The sequence below is a fragment of the Balaenoptera physalus genome (assembly GCF_965194825.1).
Source record: "Balaenoptera physalus genome assembly, chromosome: 3".
In the NCBI taxonomy this organism is placed as follows: domain Eukaryota; kingdom Metazoa; phylum Chordata; class Mammalia; order Artiodactyla; family Balaenopteridae; genus Balaenoptera; species Balaenoptera physalus.
Genome location: NC_138890.1, coordinates 76,650,405 through 76,675,788, shown reverse-complemented (window position 1 = coordinate 76,675,788; position 25,384 = coordinate 76,650,405). Strand labels below are relative to the sequence as shown.

Here is a 25,384-nt window from a genome sequence, read left to right as displayed (position 1 = left end):
TTTATTCCTAAGTGTTTTATTTATTCTTTTTGTTGCTATTGTAAACGGGATTGTTCCCTTAATCTCCTTTTTGGATAGCTCATTTTTACTGTGTAGCAATGCCGTCAACTTTTGTATGTTAATTTTGTATCCTACAACTTCACTGATGTTGTTTATTAGTTCAGACAGTCTTTTTGTTGAGTTTTTATGGTTTTCTACATATGATCAAGCCATCTGCAAACAGAGATCATTTTACTTTTTACCTTCCAATGTGTATGCCTTTATTTCTTTTTATTGTTTAATTGCTCTGTCTGGGATTTCCAGTACTAGGTTGAATATAAGTGACAAAAAGGATGGTACAGAGCATCCTTGCCTGTACCGAATCTTAGTGGAAAAGCTTTTGGTTTTTCTCTATTAATTATGATTTTAGCTGTGGGCTTTTCATATATGGTCTTTATTTTACTGAGGTAAGTTTCTCTATACCTATTTTGTTGAGACTCTTTATCATGAATGGACATTGAATTTTTGTCAAATGTTTTTTCTGTATCTATTCAAAGATCATGTGGTTTCTATGTTTCATTCTGCTAATGTGGTATATCACACTGACTGATTTGTGTACGTTGAACTATCCTTGCATCTTAGAGATAAACCCCACTTGGTCATGGTGTATAGTCCTTTTAATGTGCTGTTTAATTTGCTAGTTTGCTAGTATTTTATTGCAGATTTTTACATCTAGGTTCATTACGGATGTTGACCTGTAGTTTTCTTTTCTTGTGGTGTCTTATCTGACCCTGGTATCAGGGTGATCAGCATCAAAAAAAAAAAAAAAAAATCAGTTTGGAAATGTTCCCGCTTCTATTTTTTTTGAAGAGCTTAACAGGGATTCATATAAATTAACTTTTAAAATCAAAATTAGTTAAGTAAAGCTGAAAATGTTTAAATTTTGAAAATAATGAAATATCACTCAATATTTTAATAAAAATAAAACGATTTGCATTTCTAGCATTAAGTATCTCTTTTGTTACCAAGGTAAAGAATTAGTAACATGCTCCATGAATGTTCTGTCTAGACCTACATGTATGAATTGTTAAGTATTTCAGCCACCATGGGCAACTCTTGTGAATATCATACCTCCAGAATCACAAACCAGAACACAAAGAAAATAGACTCTTGGCATTACAAAGAAATGATTGTTATGCAAAAGTAGATTGCATTCACACTATCTAAAAGGGAAAATTTAACAGTTAATAACTTTGTCTTATCTCTTTCCTAAGCTCACCAGTGCTCATCAAATCTTCCCCTTACTTCAGAGAAACACTTGCTTCTGACATGGGCAGTGGAACAGCCAACTAACCTTCACAACATTCAAGTGCAGTCACCTTTGTTTTGAGCACATAGGACAAGAAAGGTGGACAACGATATTCCCTGGATCTGAACAGTTTAGTCAGAAGAGCTGTTGTTTTAGAGTGACATATGCTACATTGTACCAGTCTTCAAGGTTGAATCTCAAGTGACTAAGACCCATGTGTCCTTTAATAAATTTAGCATTGTGGTGTTTGTGATATACAGGGCTTAATAAAGCATAGATGCTGGGTCACAGGCTCTTGCCTGGGCCAAGGATGGTTCCACCATAGAGCCTATAATTTAACAAGAGAAAGAGACATATAAATCGTGAATTATAGCAGAGACTAAATGAAGGAGTGCTGTGATAGAAGAATAAAAATACTCAAATTTTATTGGCTCCCTATGTCCCACTCTTACAAGTGCTTTATGTATGTTATTTCATTTGAACCTCACAGAATAAGTGAGGATTGCAAAATACAGAATTGAGGCACAGAAACATTAGGTAGCTTGCCCTCGTATGTGAATGCCAGTCAGAGGTCACGTTTTTAAGTCGACGTTTGCTGGATATAGTAGTTTGCCAAATTTTATTTTAAACTTTTAAATAGATGTTCACTGAAAGGCATTTTTTTCTTTATCATTATGCTCTTGTCAGGTTTTGCATTTTCAAGAAAAAAATTCAGCTCTGCGTGTACGTGTGTGCTTGTGTGTTTTTTCCTAGAAATAGGGTCTTTGGTTTTTATCAGCTAAGTCTAAAATGTATATGGAAATGGCAAAGGCCAAAAATTGTCATGAAAATCTTATAGAAGAACAAAGTTGGAAGATTTACACTATTGGATATCAAGATATATCATAAATCAACAGTTATTAAAATAATATGGTATTCAGAAAAGGAGAAACAAATCAAGGGAATGTTGCAGAGAATTCAGAAACAGGCCTATACCCAAAAGGAATTTTGATTTATGATAAAAATGATCCTGCTTAGGGTAGAGGAAGGGCAGCCATTTCAATAATGATGATGGGTCATTGGATATCTGTATATGAAAATAAATGAAATTTGATTCTCGTCACATATCATATCCAAACATCAATTCCAGGTGGATTGTAGTACTAAACTGAAAGTGCTTCTAGAAGATAGCATGGGAACATATCTTTCTGACCTTGAGGGATGAAAAGATATTTTTAAAACAGAACATCAAAGCACTAATCATAAAGAAAAAGACTTCCAAATTTGACCACATCAAAATTAAGGAGTTCTGGGGCTTCCCTGGTAGCGCAGTGGTTGAGAATCTGCCTGCCAATGCAAGGGATACGGGTTCGAGCCCTGGTCTGGGAAGATCCCACATGCCACGGGTCAACTGGGCCCGTGAGCCACAGCTACTGAGCCTGCACGTCTGGAGCCTGTGCTCCGCAACGAGAGGCCACGATAGTGAGAGGCCCGCGCACCGCAATGAAGAGTGGCCCCCACTCGCTGCAACTAGAGAAAGCCCTCGCACAGAAACGAAGACCCAACACAGCCAAAAAAAAATAAAATAAATAATAATAGAAAATGAAAACTGACATGTGCTATAAAAAAAAAAAAATCAAGGAGTTCTGTTTATCAAAAGGCATCATTAACAGAGAGAAAAGTTAAGCCAGAATGTGGCAGAAGACATTTTCAATAAATATATCTTGCAAGGCTGCATATCCAGAATATATAAAGAACTCTTACAAATCAGTAAGAAAACAACAGATGACACAATAGAAAAATGGGCAAGAAATTTGAGCAGACACTTCATAAGAGAGATTATCCAAATGGCCAACAGACATGAACATGTGCTAAACCTTATTCGTCATGAGGGAAATGCAAGTCAAAACCTTAATGAAATATAACAACACATTCACCAAAGTGGCTAAACTTTTGTAAATGATCACAATACCAAGTGTTGATATGGATTTTGACCTCTTGTACTTTGGTGGTGCAAATGTAAATTGACACAACCATTTTGGAAAATTTATTTGCAATATATATTACACCTGAAAAATTCTTATTCAATGATCTAGGAATCTAACTCCTTTACCCAGGAGAAATGTGTATATATGTGCATCAAAACAATGGACAAAATGTTCATAGTAGTATTATTTGTAATAGGCCCAAATTGTTCATCAATGGTAAGGTGGATAGATATATTGTGGTATAGTTATACAATGAATGATGTTCAGCAATGAAATGAATGAACTACAACTATATGCAACAGCCTGGGTGAATTTCATCAATATTATATTGCATGAAAGAAGTCAAACCAAAAAGCACATTCTACTTTATAAAGTTAAAAAACATGCAAACTAATCTATGGTGCAGATGTTAGGATTGTGACTGACTACCTTTGGGGTGGAAGAGGAATAATGACCCAACAGGGGCATGAGGCGAGTCTCCGGGATGCTGATATGTTACACTTCTGGGCCTAAGGAGGCCACTGTGTAGAAATCTATCAAACTGTACAGTTATGATTTATGTGCTTTTTGGTAAACAATACCGTGAATAAAAATGTGTTAATGCTGTGAAGGAAGTAAACAGTGATGGAATAGAGAATATCTAGAGAAGGGAGGTCAGGGAAAGGCTTTCTGAAGAGGTGACATGAGTTAAGTCCTAGAAGATAAGAAAGAGGCAGACGGCTGGGGGAAACCCTATGCCCTCTGCAAAAGTGAGTGAGTTTCACTTTCGCATGGATGGGGTAGTTGTGTGCTGAATTCATTAGTGTGTTTGTCATCTATTGAAGAGCAAGGCCCTATGACACAAAATAGATGCATTTTGATGGACTGCAGACTAGGGAAGATTCAGAAATAGGAGATACTGCCCAAGGGATGTAAATGTGTAGCGAAGACATAGCTGAGAAGAGAGAGCCCTGAGGTATAGCGTGAGGGCACTGATTCAGTGAGAGGAAGGAAAGACGGGAGAGATGATAAAGAAAGAAAGGAGAAGGTGGAACTTAGTCTTAGCCTCCTTCACTACTTCACCTATCCTGATCTCAGACATCAAGTGGTAGAACCAGGGCCAAAAAATTAAGGAAAAAATGACGAGGAAAGAAGAAAGCGTCTAAGGTTAGCGTGTGTGCAGACCTGTTTATGAGTGCACATCAGCAAACCCACATGAGGAAACTGAGCAGACAGGACATACATTAAGTAGAGGGTTTAGGAAGGTGGGAGGGAAAGGAGGGGCTCCACTAATACAGATAATGTGAAAATAGATACAGAGGTTTGTTTGACATCATTTGGGAAAAAAATTAACTGTTTTATAGACACTTCTCACATTTCAATAAAATTATTTCATGCACAAAACTTAAGAACTGATGGGCCAAAAGGGAAATGCAAAGAAAAAAAAAGCCTTCAGAATGCCTGCCTGTGTATGACATTTGACATTGTGAAGGACTGAATTAGAATCATATTCAGGAACTGTGACAATGCTAAATGAAAAAGAAAAAAATTCATTCTGTACTGGCCTTCACTAACATTTTTTGCATTATTTAGAAAGCACCTGATATGTTATTCCTCTGCATAAATAGATTTTACATACAAGTCTTGAGGATAGGTATATTCATGGCCTAGGCTAAAAAGTACAGACTAAAGAAAGTAGAGTCCAAACTTCCGAGCATCATAATAACACAAAGACTTACACATTCACACGCAGCTAAGTCTGGCTGGTATTTGAGAGAATGCCAGTGTAATTAATCAGTTCTCTCCAATGTTTACTTCAGCTATCTGTTGTGCACAAAAGGCTCAAATTAGTTTTGGTAGTAGAAATGGTCTGAAATCCAAAGACAGTTCACATTACTGTTCTAAAATTATAACAGTGCAACACTGTAAATTTTACTTTTCCAGGTGTGAACCAGATGCTATAAGATGATTGTAAGTTACATTCTCTTCTGCAAAGGCTTTCTTTTCAACATATTCTCAAAGATTACATAGCGATGATTCACACTTATGTTGAACACATTCCAAATTGCGTATGTAGGAAGTACTTCTAACAAAAATCAAACAAAGGCTTTTGAAGATTTCTTTAATTGGTGTTTTATTGGGTGTCATTTATTTTCTAGCATTTCAGGAGAACAAGATGAAAACAAAACATAGTGCTAGGATATTAAAATTATTAACAAGTATTAACTTAGAGTTTGTAAAGAGTTAAAAAAGTAATAAGGCATATTTTTATTTATAGAACCCTTATTACATGAAGTAATATTCAGCTCATTACAATAAGAGACGGGATAAACAGGTATGAAATAGTTAGGAAAAGAAATCTGATATCGTAAAATATATGAATGACAAACCCCATTGTCTTTAGTAAACTTATATATAGACCAAACATAACAGAGAGATTAATAAATACATAATATACATTTTTATGGTCAGGTTGAACAGAAATAAATTTAATTTTATTACACAATAGATAAAACTAAGGAAATATTTGGACTTCTTTCCCCAAATTTCCCACTAGGACTATGTTCTAAAAATAAATATTATAAAAATACAGTATACCTTTATCATATAGAAAACATAGAGCTGTGAGTGAGGTGGTGACAGATATCGTCATGTCACAACAGGGGGACTAGTGTAAGTCCTAAATGAGGGAAAGCCCTTGAGGTGCATTAGTACGTCCTGCAGTGACCGAAACTCCATTATGGGAAGAGTAATGGGGATTTTTCTAGGCTACTTGAGATGTGACAGTACTGTAGCAGAATCCTCCCTTTTACTGTACTTACTAGTTCCCAATGACTACAGCAGAGAAATTTCACCCTGTGGCTTTTCCTATTCTGGGAAAACCAGGTATCTTAGCAGAATAGCCTTGGCTCTGAGCTAATTTCTTCCATGCCAGTGATGTATTTGTCAGACATATGCTGGGGAGAAGCTTCTGTATGCTGTCTACCACGCAATTATCATGACCTCATTAGACAAAATTTCCAGGTCCACACCCATGACGACCCCCTCAAGATAAACACCCCCCCACCTCACCCCTCCCTTTTACCATTTCCCCATTTCTGCTTCCTCTCCACCTGGCGCTCTTTCTCAGACCCTCATTTCCCACCTCTCACTCTCTGTTACTCTTTTCTCATCTCTCCTCCTCCTCCCCGTCTTATTTTTTCCCTCTTTTTGTCTGCTTTTTTCTCTGTTTTCTCCATTTCCCCCATTTTTCCCCATTTATTCCTCCATCTTCCCCAGGTCCTCTCCCCTGACCCTTGTTCTATCCTAGCTTCCCTTCTCTCTGTTTCCCCTGTCTCTCCCATCTACTCGGGGTATTCTTTTGGGATTTGGAGGGATGAATTCTCTGGGGAAGGGTACTTCTCTGAGCATATTCTCCACAGAGCCTATTTCAGCAGCTCTGCTCAGTGTCACATCATTTGCCCCACTGCACACCTCATGCTTGGCCCAACCTGACCCTTTGTAACCCAAACACATTATTCCCTTTGGGAAGGTAGAGTGATTAGAGAGGTAAACACCTTATAGGAAATCAAAATCCTACTGATTTATTGCCATCAGCAACACATTTAGGCCAGATTGTCAAGGGCCCTCCCTTTTCAGGGTCCTCTATTTTTCAGGCTTCTGATTGATTTATGCTTAAAACCCATAAATTGTTTTCTGCAAAATAAGAGGTAAAAAGACAATTTTATCTCATTAAAATGGAAACTGTTCCTTTGAAAATCTGGCCAGAAATGTTGGTGGAATTGCTCTATTCATCAACGCTCAAAAGACCGTGAGACTGATCATCCTTAGGAGAAAACAACACCGGCGCTGTGGCTACAGTCTAACGATTTAGATAGAAGATGTCAGAGCCAGCAACTGATGTCCCTGTGATGGGTTACCAGGGCTTGCATATAGGAATGAAATGGTTCAGGTAAACTAAGCCTAAAGTATGCAAATATATCATCTTCTCACTACTCTTCTCATGTATGTAGGAAATAGTTCACAGTCAGACTCAGGAAAGAAGCCCCCTTGGAGCTCTGTTGGTAGGTGCTCTGTTCATGAAGTGAGTGCCAACATGGCCCCAGGCGTCCACAGTCTTGGACTACAGATCACCCCTCCACGACAATGTTAACAGCTGTCTGATGATGAAAACTGAGCTACTGGTTTATGTACCTACTTTTTCTGTCTTTCAAAATAACTAACTGTTTGATGCTGACACTATGAATTCTTATGATAAAAATAGGAATTAAAAATAGTGCTTGTCTGTGTTGTTCTTGAAAGAATTTCAGATGAAGCCAAATTCTCTCATGCTGCTCGAATCAGACAAGAAGTTATTGCCTTTATGTTTCCTTACTGAATCCCATTAGCTGTTTCATGATTCACTATTTGGTATGTGATCGTGGCCTTCTTTTCTATGATTATCCCAAATTAAAGTTTACATTGTCTGCTTTTTTTCAGATTTTCTTATTGGATGAAAGAAAACATACTTAGCATTCAGTGGGAATTATGGTAATGAAAATGACCCTAGCCAGCCATCCTGGCATTACAAATATGTGGCTTGCTAATTATAAAAGGAAAAAAAAAAGCCGTTATGTCAGATTAAGACCTTCATCTCTTAATGGGCAGCAAGCTCAGAGTTTCTTTGTCTGAAGGATATTTTCACATAAATTGTTCCCTTTGTATCTGAGTCCAAGGATTCTGCTTTTGTTACTTGAAAAATTCAATAGAAATCTCTAGCAATACAAGAAATATTTTTAAATAGGTAAAGGCACGATCTGAAAATAAAAAGAATGCTAATTACTTGTTTAAAGTGCATAAGAATTTAGTTTCAAGTTATATATATGTGTATACATACATACACATCCACATATAAAATCTCATGACACTTAAAATTTTCCCTAATGATCATAGAATGTTCACATTGAACAGGACTTTGGAGATCATTGAGTGGTTCTCAAATTTAGCTCAGGTCAGAAACACCTGGAAGGCTTGTTACAAAACAAATGGTAGGCTCACCCCCACAGTTTCTGGTTCAGCAGAATTTGCACTTGGAACAAGTACAGGTGATACTGTTGCTGCTGGTTCAGGGACCACAATGTGAGAACCTCTGACCCAGGCAAACCCCCTTGATTTACAAACCAGAAACCTGCAGTTTCAGTACATTGTCCAATGCTAAATACATGAGTGGATGAGGTGAGAGAGGAACCTGGTTCTTCTTGCTCCTACTTCCATTCTTGATCTTCTACATGAGTGTTTCTCAAACTCTAATGTGCATACGAATGACCCCCGGGGAACCTGTTAAAACACAGACTGTAATTCGGTGGGTCTGGGGAGAGACTTGGGCTTCTGCACTTCTAACAAGCTCTCAGGTATTGTCCTTGCAGCTGATCCACAGATATACTTTAAGTAGCTAGGTCCTGCACTGTCATGCAATAGTGCTGTCATCTTTATGTTAATTACTTACACTCAATAAATGTAGAACAGATATTCTTTTGTTTTCCCTAATAAATTTTATTTTAGAGTAGTTTTATGGTCACAGCAAAATTGAGCAGAGAGTACAAAGAGTTCCCATATACTCCCCTCTTCCATTCCTCCTCCCTGCTCCCTACACAACCTTGCCCACTATCAACATCCCCCAGCAGAGTGGTACATTTGTTACAACTGATGAACCTACATTAATGTATTATTATCACCTTAAGTCCATAATTTACATTAAGGTTCACAATTGTAAGTTCTGTGAGTTTGGACAAATGTATAATGGCATTTCTCCACTATTACAGTACCATGCAGAATAGTTTCACTGCCCTAAAAAGCCTCTGTGCTCTATTTGTCTCTCCCTCTCCCCAATCCCTGGCAAACACTGAACTTTTTACTGTCTCCATTGTTTTGCCTTTTCTAGAATGTCATGTAGTTGGGATCATATAGTATGTAGACTTTTCAGATTGACTTCTTTCACTTAGGTTCCTCCATGTCTTTTCATGGTTTGATGGCTCATTTCTATGTAACACTGAATAATATTCCATTGTCTGGATATAGCATTTTGGAAAGCATGACTTTATTTGCTTAATGGGTGTCTTGGAATGTAGGAGCTTAGATTTAAAGGAACCATGATCCTCTGACACTTCTGACTTAGAACGAACGCTAGAATGTATCTGTAGATTTTAGATTTTATTGTTATCGCTACATCTAACATCCACCCAAACTTTCCATTTTTAGTTTGTCTAAATTCAGATTTTATCAGTTTTCTAGTTTGATAAAAGTATTTTCCAAATTTCTACTTATCCTTTAGTATATGCCACTCCAATAGATTTTTTTTAAGTCAGTATTATCTTTTTCAAATGTTATCTACACAGTTTGCTTCAATGTTTTCTTTTTCAAATATACATAAATACCTCACTGTCATAATTAGACATTGTCTGGTTCTCCATTGCCTCTACAATAAATTATTAATGCCTTACTGGCCCTATTTAAAAAATGGATATATCCATTCAAGTACAGAAGGACATCTTGGATGCTTCCAAAGAATGTCCATGTGCAGGTTTTTGTGTGGATATGTCTTCAACTTCTTGGGGTAAATACCAAGGAGTGCAATTGTTGGATCATATGGTAAAAGTTTTGTGAGAAACCACCCAACTGTCTTCCAACGTGGCTGTACCATTTTTCGTTGCCACCAGAAATGAATGAGGGTTCCTGTTGCTCCACATCCTCATCAGCATTTGGTGGTGTTAGCGTTCCAGATCTTGACCATTCTAATAGGTATGTAGTAATATCTCATTATTATTTTAATTTGTAATTCCCTAATGATATATGATTTTGAGCATCTTTTTTTATGCTTATTTGCCATCTATATATCTTCTTTGGTGAGGTGTCTGTTAAGGTCTTTTGCCCATTTTTTAATTGGTTGCTTTTTTTTAATTTTTGAGTTTTAAGAGTTCTTTCTATATTTTGAATAACAGTTCCTTATAATATACGAATTTTGCAAGTATTTTCTCCCAGTCTGCAAACTGCCTTCACATTCTCTTAATAGATATTAATTTTTTGGGAGCAGAAGTCATCATTTCTTGCTTAGGTTTTTATTCTTTCATAAAGTTAAGCTTTGCTGATTAGCAATAATTCTATGTCAAGGAAGTATATGAATTATTAAAAATATCTTTTAAACTAACTCTGTTATTACTTCAGAAAAGGAAGGGTACTCTAAATATGCTGAGTGTTTTTGTGGCTGTGTTAAAGCTATTTTAATGAAGAGTTATTTAATGGTCATTGCTAGCTTGTATATATATCTATTCATTCGACAGCATTTATTATTAAGCACTGTCCCTGTGCTAGGAACTTGGAACAGGTGAGTCAAAGACCCAATCTCTGTCATCAAGCCTAGTTAGGAAGGGGAGTGTAAAATGCAGTGCAGAGTGTACTATGGTAGGTGTTAGCACAAGCAATATATACAGGATGGAAAGAGTACTGAAAGGAAAGTGTATTTAGGGATGCTTTTCCAGAGGAGGTGGTTTCTGAGCTGGATTTAAAAGTACACATGGGAGTTTGACAGGGGCAGGGGGAGGGAGGAAACAGACATTCCAGTCTGAGATGTCATAGAACTTAAGACCTGAAGAGCAAAGGCCTGAGCACACAGCATTATTGGAAGTTTACATTTAGGTAGACAAAGGAGGAAGAGAAAGCAAAATAGAGATAGGGCATTTTCAGAGACTTGGGAGAAACTACTCTCCAGAGCTAACTTTAAAAATGAAATAGAATCGGTTGTTCTTGTACTCCAGCAGATGTAAACAATGAGCGCCTAGCTTCTTATCTGTTCTGTAGTCTACAGGAAACCCAACACACTGTTAGCTCAAAAGGACTCATTGCTAAGGCAGACACACACTGGCTAAACTTTGGGGATTCATATAAATTTAAAAGTTGTAATTTTAAAAACACCATCTCTCTTAAGCAATTAAAATGTAAACTAATGGATGAACATCTCTTTTAAGTGTGGTATACTTTAAAGCAATCCAATAAAACAGAATCAGTTGGTTAGACTGAAAACTTTGGGAGTACAGAGACTGTGAGTTAAATTCATAAGCTCCTAAAGTTTAATTAACAAGTATTTTTACTTCTAATCTTGCCTTTTACTTCTTTTAAAATGTATACGTGTTTTTTAAAGAAAGGTCTTCTTTTTTCTCTACATTTATTCTCCACTTAGCTCAGTTGCAAACCCCTGTTCTTTTGGCAGCTCACTTCCCTTTAGGGAGCGATCGTTCTCTGACTCAGACATTTCTGCCTTTTCCCCATTCTCGTGTAAGACCTCTACCTAAATTTTCCAGCTATATATCAGCTAAAATATCCCTTCTTTCCTGTGTGGCTAATTCACTTCTCTCCAGTTTATTTTCTACTCTGCAGTTTCCCCGTCCTTCCTTGGAAGAAAGACATTTTATAGAATTTTCTTAGCTCTCCACATATCTATGTACAGTGATTTAGAGTTATATTGCAAATTTTCCTCCAATATGATTTTTTTAGCTTGAGAGAGAATACTTGTAAATATCCAGAATCTCTTCAAATGTAAACTTAAGACGAATTTATTACATGCCAGTTAATGAATTTTCCTGTTTTCTCTCTAAACTTTTGTCACCATGAACATTTAAATACTAAACATTGTTACCAATTTAAAGATTATTCAGTATTTAACACAGCTAAAATCATACTTATGGACTGGCTATCATGTCAATTCAAAAATCATTAACTATAAACAAATAATATATAGAAAAATAAACTTTTGACACCATCTGGCAGAAGGAAGGAAATAATAATGATAAGAGCATTAATTAATGAAATTGAAAACAGGAAAACAATAGAGAAAACCAATGGGACAAAAAGCTGGTTCTTTGAAAAATTCAGTAAAATTGATAAATCTCTGGCAAGACTGACAAAGATAAAGAGAGAAGGCACAAATCACCAATAACAGGAATAAAACAGGGGCTATCTATACAGATCCTGCAGGCATCAAAATGATAAAGGAATACTACAAACAACTTTATGCTCATACTTAGAAGAAATGGACTTGAAAATCACAAGCTCTAAAACTCAGCCCAGGTGAAATAGGCAACCTGAATAGTCCTACAAACACTAAATTGAGTTAGTAATTTAAAAGATCCTGAAAAACAAAAAAAAAAATCTCTAAGCGTAGATGGTTTCACTGGAGAATTCTAGTCAATTATCCTCCAATCAATCTGTAGGTTCAAAATAATTTCTACCAAAATTCCAGCAAGGTTTTTTGCAAGCATAGACAAGACAAGCCTATTCTAACATTTACATGAAAAGGCATAGGTCCTAGAATAGCTAAAATAATCTTGAAAAAGGAATAAGTTAGAAGGAATAAATATACCCAATCCTCAGACCTACTATGTAGAAACAGTAATCAAGACACTGTGATACTTGTGCAAAGATAGACATAAGGATTAATGGAACAATATAGAGAACCCAGAAATAGATCCCCACAAAACATGCTCAACTAATATTTAACAAAAGTTCAAAAGTAATTCAATGGAGAAAGGTTAGCTTTCTTAACATATGGTGCTGGAACACCACACAGGAAAAAAAAAATGAATCTCAACTTAAATCTCACACCTTATACAAAAATTAACCCAAAATGTGTCACAGACTTAAATGTGAAATATAAAACTATAAAACTTTTAGGGAAAAAAATAAATCTTTGGTAACATATTCATAACCGAAAATCTGATAACAGATGTGGCCAGGTAAGAGTTCTTAGATTTGATACCTAAGTCACAACCCATAAAAGGTAAAATTAATAAATTGGACCTCATCAAAATTTTAAAATTGTCCTCAGTGAAAGCCTGTCAAAAGGATGGAAAAACAAGCTACAGACCTGGAGAAAATTTTTCTGAACCATCTACCTGACAAACGACTAGTATCTAGAATATATTGCAAACACTCAAAACTCAACAGTAAACAAATAATCCAATCAGAAAATGGGCAAAAGACATGAACATGTATTTCACCATATATAGTAGATGACAAATAAGTCCATGAACGTGTACCAGCCATTAGGGATATGCAATTTATAGCAACAGTAAGATATCACTACATACCTATCAGACTGACTAAAGAAAAAAAATAGCAACAATACCAATTGCTGGCAAGGATGAAGAGAAACTGAATTACTTGCACATTGCTGCTGAGAATGAAAAAATGGTATTAATACTCTAGAAAATAGTACGGCAGTTTCTAATAAATCTAAACATGCAACTAGCATATGACCCAGAAATTGCATTGGGGAAATCCCAAAGAAACGAAAACTTAGGTTCACACAAAAACATGTAATGGATGTTTTGTTCATAATACCCCAAAACTAGAAACACCCATGTCCTTCAACAGGTGAATAGTTAAACTGTGGTCCATCCGCACCACAGAATATACTTACAAAGGATACACTTGACAATTTGAACGAACCTCTAGGGACTTACACTGAGTGAGAAAAAATAAAAATCCAGAAAGATTATATACTGTATAATTTCATTTACATAACATTATTAATATGCTAAAATTATAGAAAGAAGAACTGATTACTGGTTGCCAGTGTGCAGGGGTGGGGGTAGGTGGGTGTGGCTATAAAAGGCAACAAGAGGGAAATTTGCCTGTAGTAATATCAATATGCTTGTAGAGATATTGTCCTGTAGTTTTGCAAGCTGTTACCACAGAGGGAAACTGGGTAACAAGTACACAGATCTCCCTGAATTATTTCTTAAAACTTCATGTGAATCTCTAATTATCTCAAGTTAAAAGTTTAAAAAAATCAGTTTTAATCTTTTCCTATTTTCTAATTATTTAATAAACTTTTTATCAATACCAAAAAAAGATATAGGAATCAAATTATGATTTTATGGAGAGGCAAAGAGGAATTATTAATCTAATTTATGAAATATTGACTAATACTCCATAATACTAATTATCTGTATTGTAAACCTGAAGCCCCATATGGGAAATTGCAAGACAAACAGAATATGACATTGTCTCCTCAGATCTTATATGGAACAAGATGGTGTATTAGGAACCAAAAATATATTGGATGTGAATACAATCTCAGACTTTACATAGAGAATGTTAACAAAGTAGCATTTCTCACTTAATCTGCAAATTATAGCTTTAAGTAGTGTTTCTTTTGTCATCAATGCACAGGCTTATTAGTGAGTTTTATTCTCTGATGATGACATATTTATTAACATCAAGATAGTTAATGTGGATTGTTTGGTTATTGAAATGATTCTATAATGCAAAATGAAAATCTCATCATTTCCCTGCAAAGAAAAATAATTGTAAAATACAATCTAGAAATTGAAGCCTAGGATTAGATGCTGAGGCCATGAGATTTTCTTTACTCTTTGCACCATCGTATATGGATCTCAACACTGTAGATAACATGCCATTTATGTATTGTTATCAATTAATTTATTTAATTCTGTATTCACTTATTCAACTAACATTTACTGAGAACATAGCATGTGCATAAAATTATGCTCAGCACTGAAGCAGAGCAGACAGGTAAATAACACTGCACCCTCAAGTAGACTTCAAAGTAACACACATCCAGAAACAACAGCATAAAACAGAAAGTCTTAAATGCCCTAAGATATAGGCCATGTAAGCCAAGAACAGTCAGTGTTCAGAGGAAGTGAGTCTTTCCAACCTAGTGAAACTGGCAAAGGCTTTATGGAGAAAATGATGCCTGGTGGAATCTTAAAGGAGGCTAGGTTCAAACAGCCTGAGAGAGTGAAGGTTTAGAACAGAGGAGTCAAGGCCCTCTGGAACTGCCAGGGAAGCCTGAGGCCATCTAGGCTGATAAAGGGATGGCCTGAATTCTATCTCTGACAACTGTCAGTCAAGCTTGCTTGGATTCCCAGGGACAGGTCAGTGACTAATTTGAAAAGACATTTCTTCAGCCTTTCAGCACATTTCTGACTGGTGCCTATTTCCTTACCTATAAAATGAACTTTACAGAAATGAAGGAACTACAAATACCTAAAATACCTGAATAAATATATATTTTTTAATATTTTTATTGACAGTGAAGATAGAATAAGAGAAAGTTGACACAGGGGTAGCAGTCAGATAGGAAATCATTTATAAGCATGAATACTGTAGGGGATTAGGGTTTAAGGATGGCAGCACTGAAGCACTAGGAAAATTTTGCATTTCCTGGTGGGATCTAAAGAAAAAGAAAGAGAAATTAATACTCATCATCCTAGGGCAGTGTATAAGGAGTAGATCTTTACCCAGGCCAGTGTGAGGATCTATCAGATGTAAATTTCTTTCAATCTGTGGCTGTTTGTACCTGGTGAAGCTCAGGCTGGTAAATAATTTAAGAGCATATGTTATCTACCATTAATCCTCTAAGGAGTTTCAGATGCTTAGATTTTTTCATTTGCATATTAGTTAATTTGGAACATACTTTTTGATGCTCATGCATACACTTTCATATTAGATGGGTAGTAAAGTCTTAATGTCAGGCAGTGTCTGCTCCCAAATTTTAATTTTCTCTTTCCCTGTTCCCCTGAATCTGGATGCCCTGGTGAGTGAGTGAGTGTGTGTGTGTGTGTGTGTGTGTGTGTGTGTGTGTGTGTCTGTGTGTTGGGGTCAGGAGGAGAGAAGGTATAAATAAAGGAAGGTGACCATGTCACATATGCACTATTGGAAAACTGATCTTAAATTTCATTTAAACCCTAAGAACCACTTCCAATAACCAGAAAATAATTTTCATCTTATTAAAAAAATAGCTAAATCAAATTTAACGAGCCCTACAATTTTAAAGCAGTGTTCAGTTTGACTATGAGTGTTGATCAAATCCCAAACATAACTGAGTTATCGATTTCCTCGAATAATTTTTAAAAGCTCAGGTTTTGACCTTGAAACTAAAATACTTGACCTTTATTATGCCCCACCTCTAATTTGACTAACTGGTGACATAATAAAAACAACACACATGTAAGGTCTTTAAATGTTAGCACAAAGACCTTTCCTGCTCCTCCTACTTTCTAATTCCAGATATTGTGAATTCATGCAACAGACCTGTTTGAATCAGCACTTTTCAAAAAAAGAAACATTTTCAGAGCAATGAAGAGTGTTTTTAATTTAGCCTGATGAGCTGTATTTCAAACAGCTATGTAGATAGGAGGCTTAAGAGTAGATTGCTTGGGCTTCCCTGGTGGCGCAGTGGTTGAGAATCTGCCTGCCAATGCAGGGGACATGGGTTCGAGCCCTGGTCTGGGAAGATCCCTACATGCCGCAGAGCAACTAGGCCCGTGAGCCACAGCTACTGAGCCTGTGCGTCTGGAGCCTGTGCTCGGCAAGAAGAGAGGCCGCGATAGTGAGAGGCCCGCGCACCGCGATGAAGAGTAGACCCCGCTTGCCACAACTAGAGAAAGCCCTCACACAGAAACGAAGACCCAACACAGCCAAAAATTAATTAATTAATTAATTTTAAAAAAATCAGCTATACTTCAATTTTAAAAAGTAAATTAAAAAAAAAATAGAGTCATTTGCTTACACACACACACACACACACACACAAACCTACCACTTTGATGATCACAAACCAAACCCTTATAATCACAAGGTTACAGGACTGAACTTCTTGGAAGACACGCCATCTAAGAACACACAACTTCACAGAGAAGTTTAATTACTACATTGTCTCATGGAGCTTACCCTCAACTCTGATAAGTAGATTTCATGTTAACTTTATAAACAGTGTCTAAACTATTACTGCTCAGGACTTTAAAATTGCTATATGTTTTCTCAAGGAATCAGTCCCAAAACGAAGAAACCACCCCCCCCAAAAAAAACAGTTTGTAAGCTGATGTGGTGATGTCAAATACCAGATACCACGCAAAAATATCCAGTATGAATTTTCTTCTTCATGTGAAGGTCTAGTTCACTCACCTGAATAAACTGGCTTCTGATATACATTACATCATGAGTATGAGATCAGAATTTTCTTCCTTAGACATACTTAATGTAGAAATACTTGAAGCCTGTGTTTCTTTGAATAGCTGTAGTTACAATGATTTTAAAGTATGTGTGGCCATTTGGGTATTATTGAGTACAAAGTTTTAAAGCATTGGTTCTAAATTGTGAGTTGTTCCACATTAGACAAATCACTCCACACCTAGAAGCCTGATACTTGCTCTCGGGGACCAAATTGGTAACTCTTTATCCAGACACTTAGGCTTTCTCTTGAAATCTGTGATTACCTTGGTGTCCAAGTAGGAATTGAAAGGTAGTTAAAAAAAAAATAGTAAAGGCAACACAGGAGACCTAAGAATCCAAGGAAACTGATTGTTCTCTATCTTTTACAAGTGTTAACAGATTGGAATTGTAGGTTTGTAATTTTTGGCAAGCATGCTTATTTTGTACTGACAGAAGTATTTGGCTTTGGAAAGTGTGTTTGGGTCAGGTAGACACACAACCCAGGCCATCCGTCACTGGGGTAATGTTAGGACTAGGAGAGTTTGGTAGGTCAAGGAGAACAGGAATTGCCCCAGGATATGTAGCAAACAGAAGTCCCTGGATGAGCAGGTGTCTACGGTGGCAGATACCTATGGCCCGAGTGCCCACAGTGACCGCAGGCCATTATCTCCTCCCCTACCCCGAGACATATATTTGCAAATTGCAGTGTGACCCAGACCTTCCCCACTGTGTTCCTTCCCACAATCACCTTGAAAAGTGGGAAGAAGTCCACTGCAGGTCTGGGCTGGCCTTGAACATTAAGATACACCCTGAGCAAGTGGGCAATTCTAACCTGTGCTGTGCTGGGCAGTCCCAGAGATCTCACAAGACTTATGAGAGTGCGAGTCTCCCACAGTGGTCGGCTCACGCCATCCGCACTCCTCCAGCAGTGGCCATTCTGTTCTGATATATAGGACAGTACAGACTGGCCATGCAGTGGCTGTGATTCGGGAGACGAGGACAGATGACAATATGTCATTATTCCTGTCATGAATGAGCACAAACTTTCCTCTGTGGATTGTACTCAGTCAGTGTGAACGTCTAAGTCCCCAAGCTGTTCTTTGAGTCTGCCTACCATCACTCACATAGATTGTCTATGTACATATGCAAAAATCCTCCCTTGGAGAAGGTGGTCAGGCCAGATGCAGCGTTTCAGGAAGACTAAAGACAATTTGCTGTCACATGATGCTGCAGTGTTGCTAATTACTGAACAAGAGCACATAGATAAAAATGCACTCCTTGTTTGAACTGGACCTTGAGCACTTGACTCCAAGTCCTCTGTCACTGCACTGACTTTCATTGAAACTATACAGCCTGGAAAGGTGGCAACCAGCTGATACATCTGTGATGGAACAGACACTATTAATAGTGAGGGTCAAATGTGACATTATCTAAAGTATCTTTTCCTTCTCTTGGACCTGCAAGCTTTCCTTATGCTTAAAGCATGCTTGGCCTTTCATTTATATCCTGGTACTTTGGAGGACAAGCTCCTGATGTCATTTTCCAGACATTTTGGCTTGTGGTAAAATCCTTTCACCAGGTGCATTAACTGTTTCAAAGGCATTTGTTTTTGAACCACCTAGTTTCTTATCCGATGTGACAGATTTGTATTTTCACAGTTTATGAATTTATTATATACTTCTTCATGGTGATCTATGCCCATCCTGGCATCTAGTCACTCAAGCACAGGAGAATAAGGATTTGGCACTATTCCTTTGAAATGTAGACCTCTTTTATGTGTCTTGTGGCTGGGAGTCAGAGGGGGGCGTTCCTATGAATAGATGAAAGATGAATTAATTTAACAGAATGACTATTTAAAGATAAGTTCTTGCAGCCTACGCATAAAGCTGGCACTTCAGTCCCCAGTTTTGGAGCGTCTGAGGTGAGGAGGAATGCTGGAGCCCCAGCTGCTTCTTATTTGACTCACCATGAAAACCTTCCCCCTCTGAAATGCCTGCTTTTTAGGTGTCACATAGTTCTTGCAGCTGAACCAGGCTTCCTCTAAATTGGCTGGTTTACATGCAAAATATTTTGTCAGATACACATTAGCTTAGGGTACTTTCAATCTTTTAAGCTAAAACAAAAAAGACTTGTTTTCTTTTATTGAAATAGGGAGGGGCTCCCTGTAGGGCAAAGGGGGTCAGAATATTTCCTTTCCTCCATTGTTCAATGATTTTTCTTTCTAATTATCTTATGTTTTCAAGGTCTAGGCAATTTTATACATAAGAAACAAAAAAAAAACCCTGTTTTTGAAAAATTATGTCAGAAAGAAAGAAAAAAGCACATGCCTTTACAAAATCAAAACAAATATCTTAAACGGATTTTTTTCACATAACTTTTCAATCCTTTTCTAAGTGTAAACATTTAACTAAAATTTATTACATACGTATTTGAATTAACTCTTCACAGTGTTCAATTCTCAGAGTCCTGCTCTTAGGTAGGAGAAGCAACTCTTTAGCTATTGAAACATGCTGAGAGCAATGAAAGGGGAGAACATGAGGAAAACAAGATCCATTAGCGAGTCTTCTTGTACAGCCTTGTGATTTCCCTCCCTTCACTCACAGAGTCTGACTCCCTCTACTCAGATAGGCACTTCCAGGAGAGGGGTCCCCAAAACTCATAGACCTGTGATCCATTTTGACAGGAAATGCAGGAGGATGTGTATTTGTGGAAGCATACTGACAACGTCTGCCCTACGGTTATCCCCAAGGTTCCAGGCTTCTAGAGCCACCCTTTTCTTTAACATCCAAACAAACTGAATCAATATCCCAATCCCAGTGCCCCTCGCCATATTTTCAACTGATTTCCCAGAGGGATTTGGTTTCCAGTTTCTCCCTTTCTCTGAATTCCTGTGCCTATGTGTCAGCCTACCTTCTTCCAGATTCCCTCACCCAGCTCTGGACAGCCCTGAGGGCTACCTCACAGCACAAAGCTAGGGGGCACTGCTCACTTTGTAGTGTATGTGAATGACGTCATCTGGAGCACATCTAGGAGTAAATGGTGGCCCTGGCTTGGGCAACATAGAAGCTGCAGAAAAAAAAAAATAATTCTTTTTTTTTCACTTGCAAACGTACTGTTAACTCAAGATAGAGGTCTGTGGGATGTGTTGGGCTAATTATTGAGAGTAATTGGTGAGAGTAATCACATCCCAGGTAGGGAATCCTTTTAGGCTAGGTGGGGGGAGGGGAGCAACTCAATTTTCATAGCCAAACAGGCCCAGGTCATTAAGGTATTGAATAGAAAAAAGATTCTTGAAAAGAATTCTGCCTTCTTCCTAAGCCTTTGCCTTCAAATGCTAAAATGACAGATATTTTTATTGCCTTTACAGATGGTTTGTGGATGAGTTGAGACCATAGGGATGATTTAGGACTATGGCAAAGCCCTAAACTGAAAGACTGAAATCCCTGAATTCATCTCCTATTTGCCACTTCACATTATATATTCACCCTTTCCCAGGCTGTGAGTAAGGGAGAGATGCTTTCAGACGGTTGTATAGAAATAAGTTTTTCTTATCTATCCAATGTCAGCCAGTTGCTTACTCTATTGATTTGAAAATCTCCCTCCTGTGCTAGGTCTTTCTTACATTGCCAGTTAGCTTCTTTCTAATGTCCTGTCACCATTAAGATCCCCTGATTAAGGATTTATAACTGCAATCTCATTTTTATTATATATCTTCAGATGTGAAGTTTTCCCCTACCATGTAAATCTTCTCTCTTGAACATATTTAATTAAATGAGTGAAAAGTAAATGAATGTTCCTTTTATAATTGATTTATGAGAGCTTAATGCAATTCAAATCAGTCTTCAATTATCCTTCAGATAGCTTTGTCATTGAATATGAAATTAACGTGGTACCATAAATTTTCTCTATGTTGTGTTAAAGGTCAGGTAAATTGAACAAAGGGCATCATCCATGGAAAAATTAGAAAATACTGTGTTTAGATATTACTATGTCCAAAATGGTTAAGCTGTCAGGAAAATCTACTCCTGGAAATAGAATATTAATTGGCTATTCCAAACTACCTTATAAAAGAACACAGTGGAACCAGAAGGATTGACCAGAGACTGATCATTGAATTTAGGTAAATATTCAGAGGAAACATTACAGTCTGAAAAATAAAGTTTTACTTACACTTAAGAAATACAGATAGATTACCTTTTTCATAAGAACCTTAGATAAATTTTTCTTTCCTATGATCTTAATAAAAAAACCACTTATATTATATACTGCATTTTCAGTTGCTTCTTGGAAAATAAGATTGAAATACTGTATATAATCTATACTCTTTAGAGAAAAAATCATACGAAACAGGAATTTGAAAGTATCAGAAAAGATGGGACCGAATTGAAAAGCCAAGCGACAGAAGTAATAATTGAATGTTTTATTCAGTCGGAACAGTGCTGTCTTCATCCCAGTTTGACCCCATATGTGTTTCTTTTGAGTTCCCTTGTTGAACAGAACATGGTAGGCATTTCAGTGTGGTTCTGTAGAAGCAGTTGCCTGGGTGTCCTCTAAAAGACTGGGCAGGTTGGCCATGGAGGAGGTGAGCTATAAGTGCGAGAAAAGTGATTAGTGAAATCCACATATTTCAAACAAGATCTTTCACTACCTGTTTTGTAGAATGTCAAAAAGCTGCCTTATGTTGGAGAATATTCCCTGGCAGGGCTCTCTTCACCTCCTGTGGGGAGGAGACCTAAGGATTGCTAAGTTATAGTTGCTGCTCTGTTAGGATATCCCATCAAGTTTCTGGTCAAAATGGCAGAAGGCAGAAGGCCAGGCTACGTTCATGTGGTAGGGAGCTGCCTCCTAATGTGCTTTAAGGGCTTTCTAAAGCAACTCTGTTGCTGAAAACCTCCCCTAAGAAAGAGCCTTAAGGCCCCACCATTATATTCATTCCTTTTGCATAAAGACGATTCTAACCAGATTCAGAAAGAGCCTCTTAGCTGCACATATTACCCAAGAGATATACGCACTAGTGACCTTCATTTGTGTAGTTTATCAGCTTCATTCCAGATCCTATTAGGATCCAGAGGGAGTGGGACACAAGACAAGTATATTTTGGTGGCAAGTGTTGAGTGGAGACAGAAAAGTCTGAGATGTGGTACACAGCTCAGATCTAAGAATCAAGCGTGGTCCCAGGCAGCCCAGCCCAGGGTAAGGATAGTGTGTTTCTAGAGGCGAGGGACATTAGGGCCTATTTTGAGAAATGGAGGGCATTTGAAAAGTGAAGTGAGGTGGTTGGTACCCAACATAAACTTGACCTACCCCACACTTTCGTAGTTAATACTGGCCTTGAGTAAGGAAGGGACCCTGTTTTGATGCACTCACTGATAATTGCCAAACAGGAAAACAAAAGCCCTCCCAGAAGTCTGGTTGCCTTGGGCCTCAGATGCTTCCTTGCATTTCATTGTTGAACAGGAATCTGCTGTCAGGAGCTTCTCTTCCTTGTCAGCAAAGAGGCAGTGCTTGCTGTTTTAATTGGCCACTGTTTTTTGGCCACATAATCTGCTGCAGTTGGAGATTTCATTAAAAACTTGCCTCATGTTATTTACTTGCTTTCAACAACAGTATTGAAGACAATAATAAAACAGAAGTGAAAGTGGGCCCTGCTGCTTCTCTGGGGTCACAGGCAAGGCACCTGCATTTCCTGTCCTGCTCAGGGTATCTGAGAAGTAGTGGTACACATCACTCAGCATATCTTATCTCCCTGCTTTCAGACCTAAAAAGGCCAGTGTGGAGAAAATTAAGCCAGGTGATAAACCACCACAAGAAGGGATAATTTTTTCAAGTTTTCTTACTTGGAGAAGGTAGAGGAAAATATTACAGGTAATTGGGTCAGGCTTCAGTAACCTGAAGGGTCATAAACAACCCCCTCCCACCACCAAAAAAAAAAGGGCTGATACTGTCTGCAGGTTTAATAATGATACAAACACAAAAAGAAAGGACTGAACTACTTTTAAAGATTCTACAAGTTGCCTTGGAAAATAATTCAAAGCAGAAGGTAAAATAAATGAATCCTGTCCACTGGGCTGATTAAAGAGTAGTAATTGTATTGTCAATCCTGCCAGGAGTCAGATGCCCCTACAGAGTTCAGAATTAGAAGTGTTTGTAAGGCTCTTGATCTAGACAAATGGACGACAGACATCTGCCTGAAGGTGAAGAACTGTTTTACTAACTGTCTTGTGTGGTAATGGACAGAAACTGACAATGAAAATGGCTGACATGTAGGTTAAGAGGTCAGTCATCTGCCAAGACCTGTAGGCCTGGAGCATGATTTGAATGTTATACAGGAACACAAGGAAAGGCAACTGCGCATGTGTGATTGTGGGTGTAAACTTCACCGGTCCTGGGTCAGATCATTTATGTTGATGTTTCTTCCCATGTCACACTTCAAATCATGCCTCACTGCTGCCTGTTTCATCAGACCCAGTGCGTGTGTGCATGAGGATGTGTAGAAGGTAGAGATTTTAATTGGCCCTTGTTCTGATCATTAGTTCACAGTTTTTTATTAGGAAACAGCTGCAACAATAATAAAAATGATCATAATTTTTAAAAAGGGAGGAGTATAAGAATATGTTGAAGGTTGTTTGTTATAATCATTAGATCTAACAGCAAAAGCAATAGAAAACAAAAAAACTAGAGACCGACTAAATGTTCTTCAATACTTTGAAATATTAGCTGCTAAATAAAATGAGGTGACATATGTTTTATGTGAAAATATGTTCATAAGATGCTTTTAATTGTTAAAAAAGGAATTAATTTGGGAACAAGATGCATACCTTGATTCCATTTTTTGTTAAAAGGAAAAGAAATATTTTTTGATAAATGCAAGGAAGAGGATCTGGAAGAGTACACTCAAAGAAACACTTGAAGAATAGGTTTGATATGTAAGGTTTGGATTTTTATTTTTTAACGACGACTTCTCTACTACTTACATTTTTTAAATGAGTATATATTGGTTTATTAATTTTTAAAAGCCATCAATTTTTTATTTAAAAAGGAGGGAAATGGTGAAATAGAAAAAAACAATAGATCTGAGAGGTATGGTTCAAAAATTTGCACTTTTGCATGCAGACCACCTCCTGTGCCAGGAATGGTTAATTTGATTGCAATTATTTAGTTTGTATTCAATTCTAGTGGTGAGTTAAGATTGATATTCTCTTTAGAATTTCCATGTGTGTAATTGTGTGTATGTAATTTCTGCTAACACATTGAGAGAAAAGAAGAGAAATTACCTAATCATTTCCACTTTTCTTCTTTCTTTTCTTCATTTTTGGGGGCCCTTATTACTCCTTTTTCCTTCCTTTCTCTTTTTTGACACAGTTTTTATTTGCACTCAAACATACTATATTAGTTATGAATCTTTTGATTATAAGAGATTATAATGAGCAGAAACCCAGCTCAAACTAGCTTATGCTGAAAAGAAAAGCTGAGTGGGAATTTTGTGATCATGTAATTAAGAAATCCGGGGGCTTAAATTTTTTCATCAAGATTTTCTTTCCTTTTACATCTCTCAGCACTACTTTTCTCTATATTGTCTTCATTCTCAGTCAGGCTGTCTTCTCAGGGTAGCAAAGATGGTAGCCACAACTGCGCAAGTCTTACATCACTCTCAGAGCTAACAACCCCAAGAGAACAAGAAAGAATGCCTCTTTTTCAATAGCCCCAACCAATCCGCCCATCCCTATGGCCAAGAGGATGAGAGACTCTGATTGGCTAGTCTTGTGCCCATCCCTATGGCCAGGGAGGCAGGTCAAGTGATAAACACATCTATCAGCTGAGGAAGGGAGAGTTCCCAGAGGAAAAAGATAATAGCTGTTACAAGAAGGGAGAAGGTCTGCCAAGTAGGCAAAAACAAGAGATATACACTAAACGTGGGATTTAAAATGTGTCACACTCCGTATGAAGAAGTAATAGAGCCTGCCTCATCTTCTTGGTCTTCCTAAATTCTTGAAACTTTTTCCTCCTTAAGTTTCTATAAGTTCTTTTAAAAATCTCTCTCTGGATTGGGAGACAAGATTGCCTGTGTTCTTCTTCCCTTGTGTATCCTGTTATGAGCAAAAGGCTCTTGCTTTGGTTTACCCAACTGTCCTGTCATTTGCCTTCCAATAATTTATCT

General features: G+C 37.4%; 1 protein-coding gene across 3 annotated transcripts in view; it reads left to right on the top strand.

Annotated features, from left to right (window-relative positions):
* ZNF474 (zinc finger protein 474) overlaps nucleotides 1-25,384 on the top strand; it is a 217,692-nt gene that overhangs the window by 125,783 nt on the left and 66,525 nt on the right. For 2 of the 3 annotated variants that reach the window (XM_082457886.1, XM_082457880.1), the window contains one exon: nucleotides 1,254-25,030. The exons of the other annotated variant lie outside the window; for it this stretch is intronic. In XM_082457886.1, coding sequence (XP_082314012.1) covers nucleotides 1,254-1,307 — 54 coding nt within the window. In that variant the 3' untranslated portion in view covers nucleotides 1,308-25,030. Of the gene's footprint in view, nucleotides 1-1,253; nucleotides 25,031-25,384 lie in introns of those variants that run through there. 3 annotated transcript variants of the gene reach the window in all.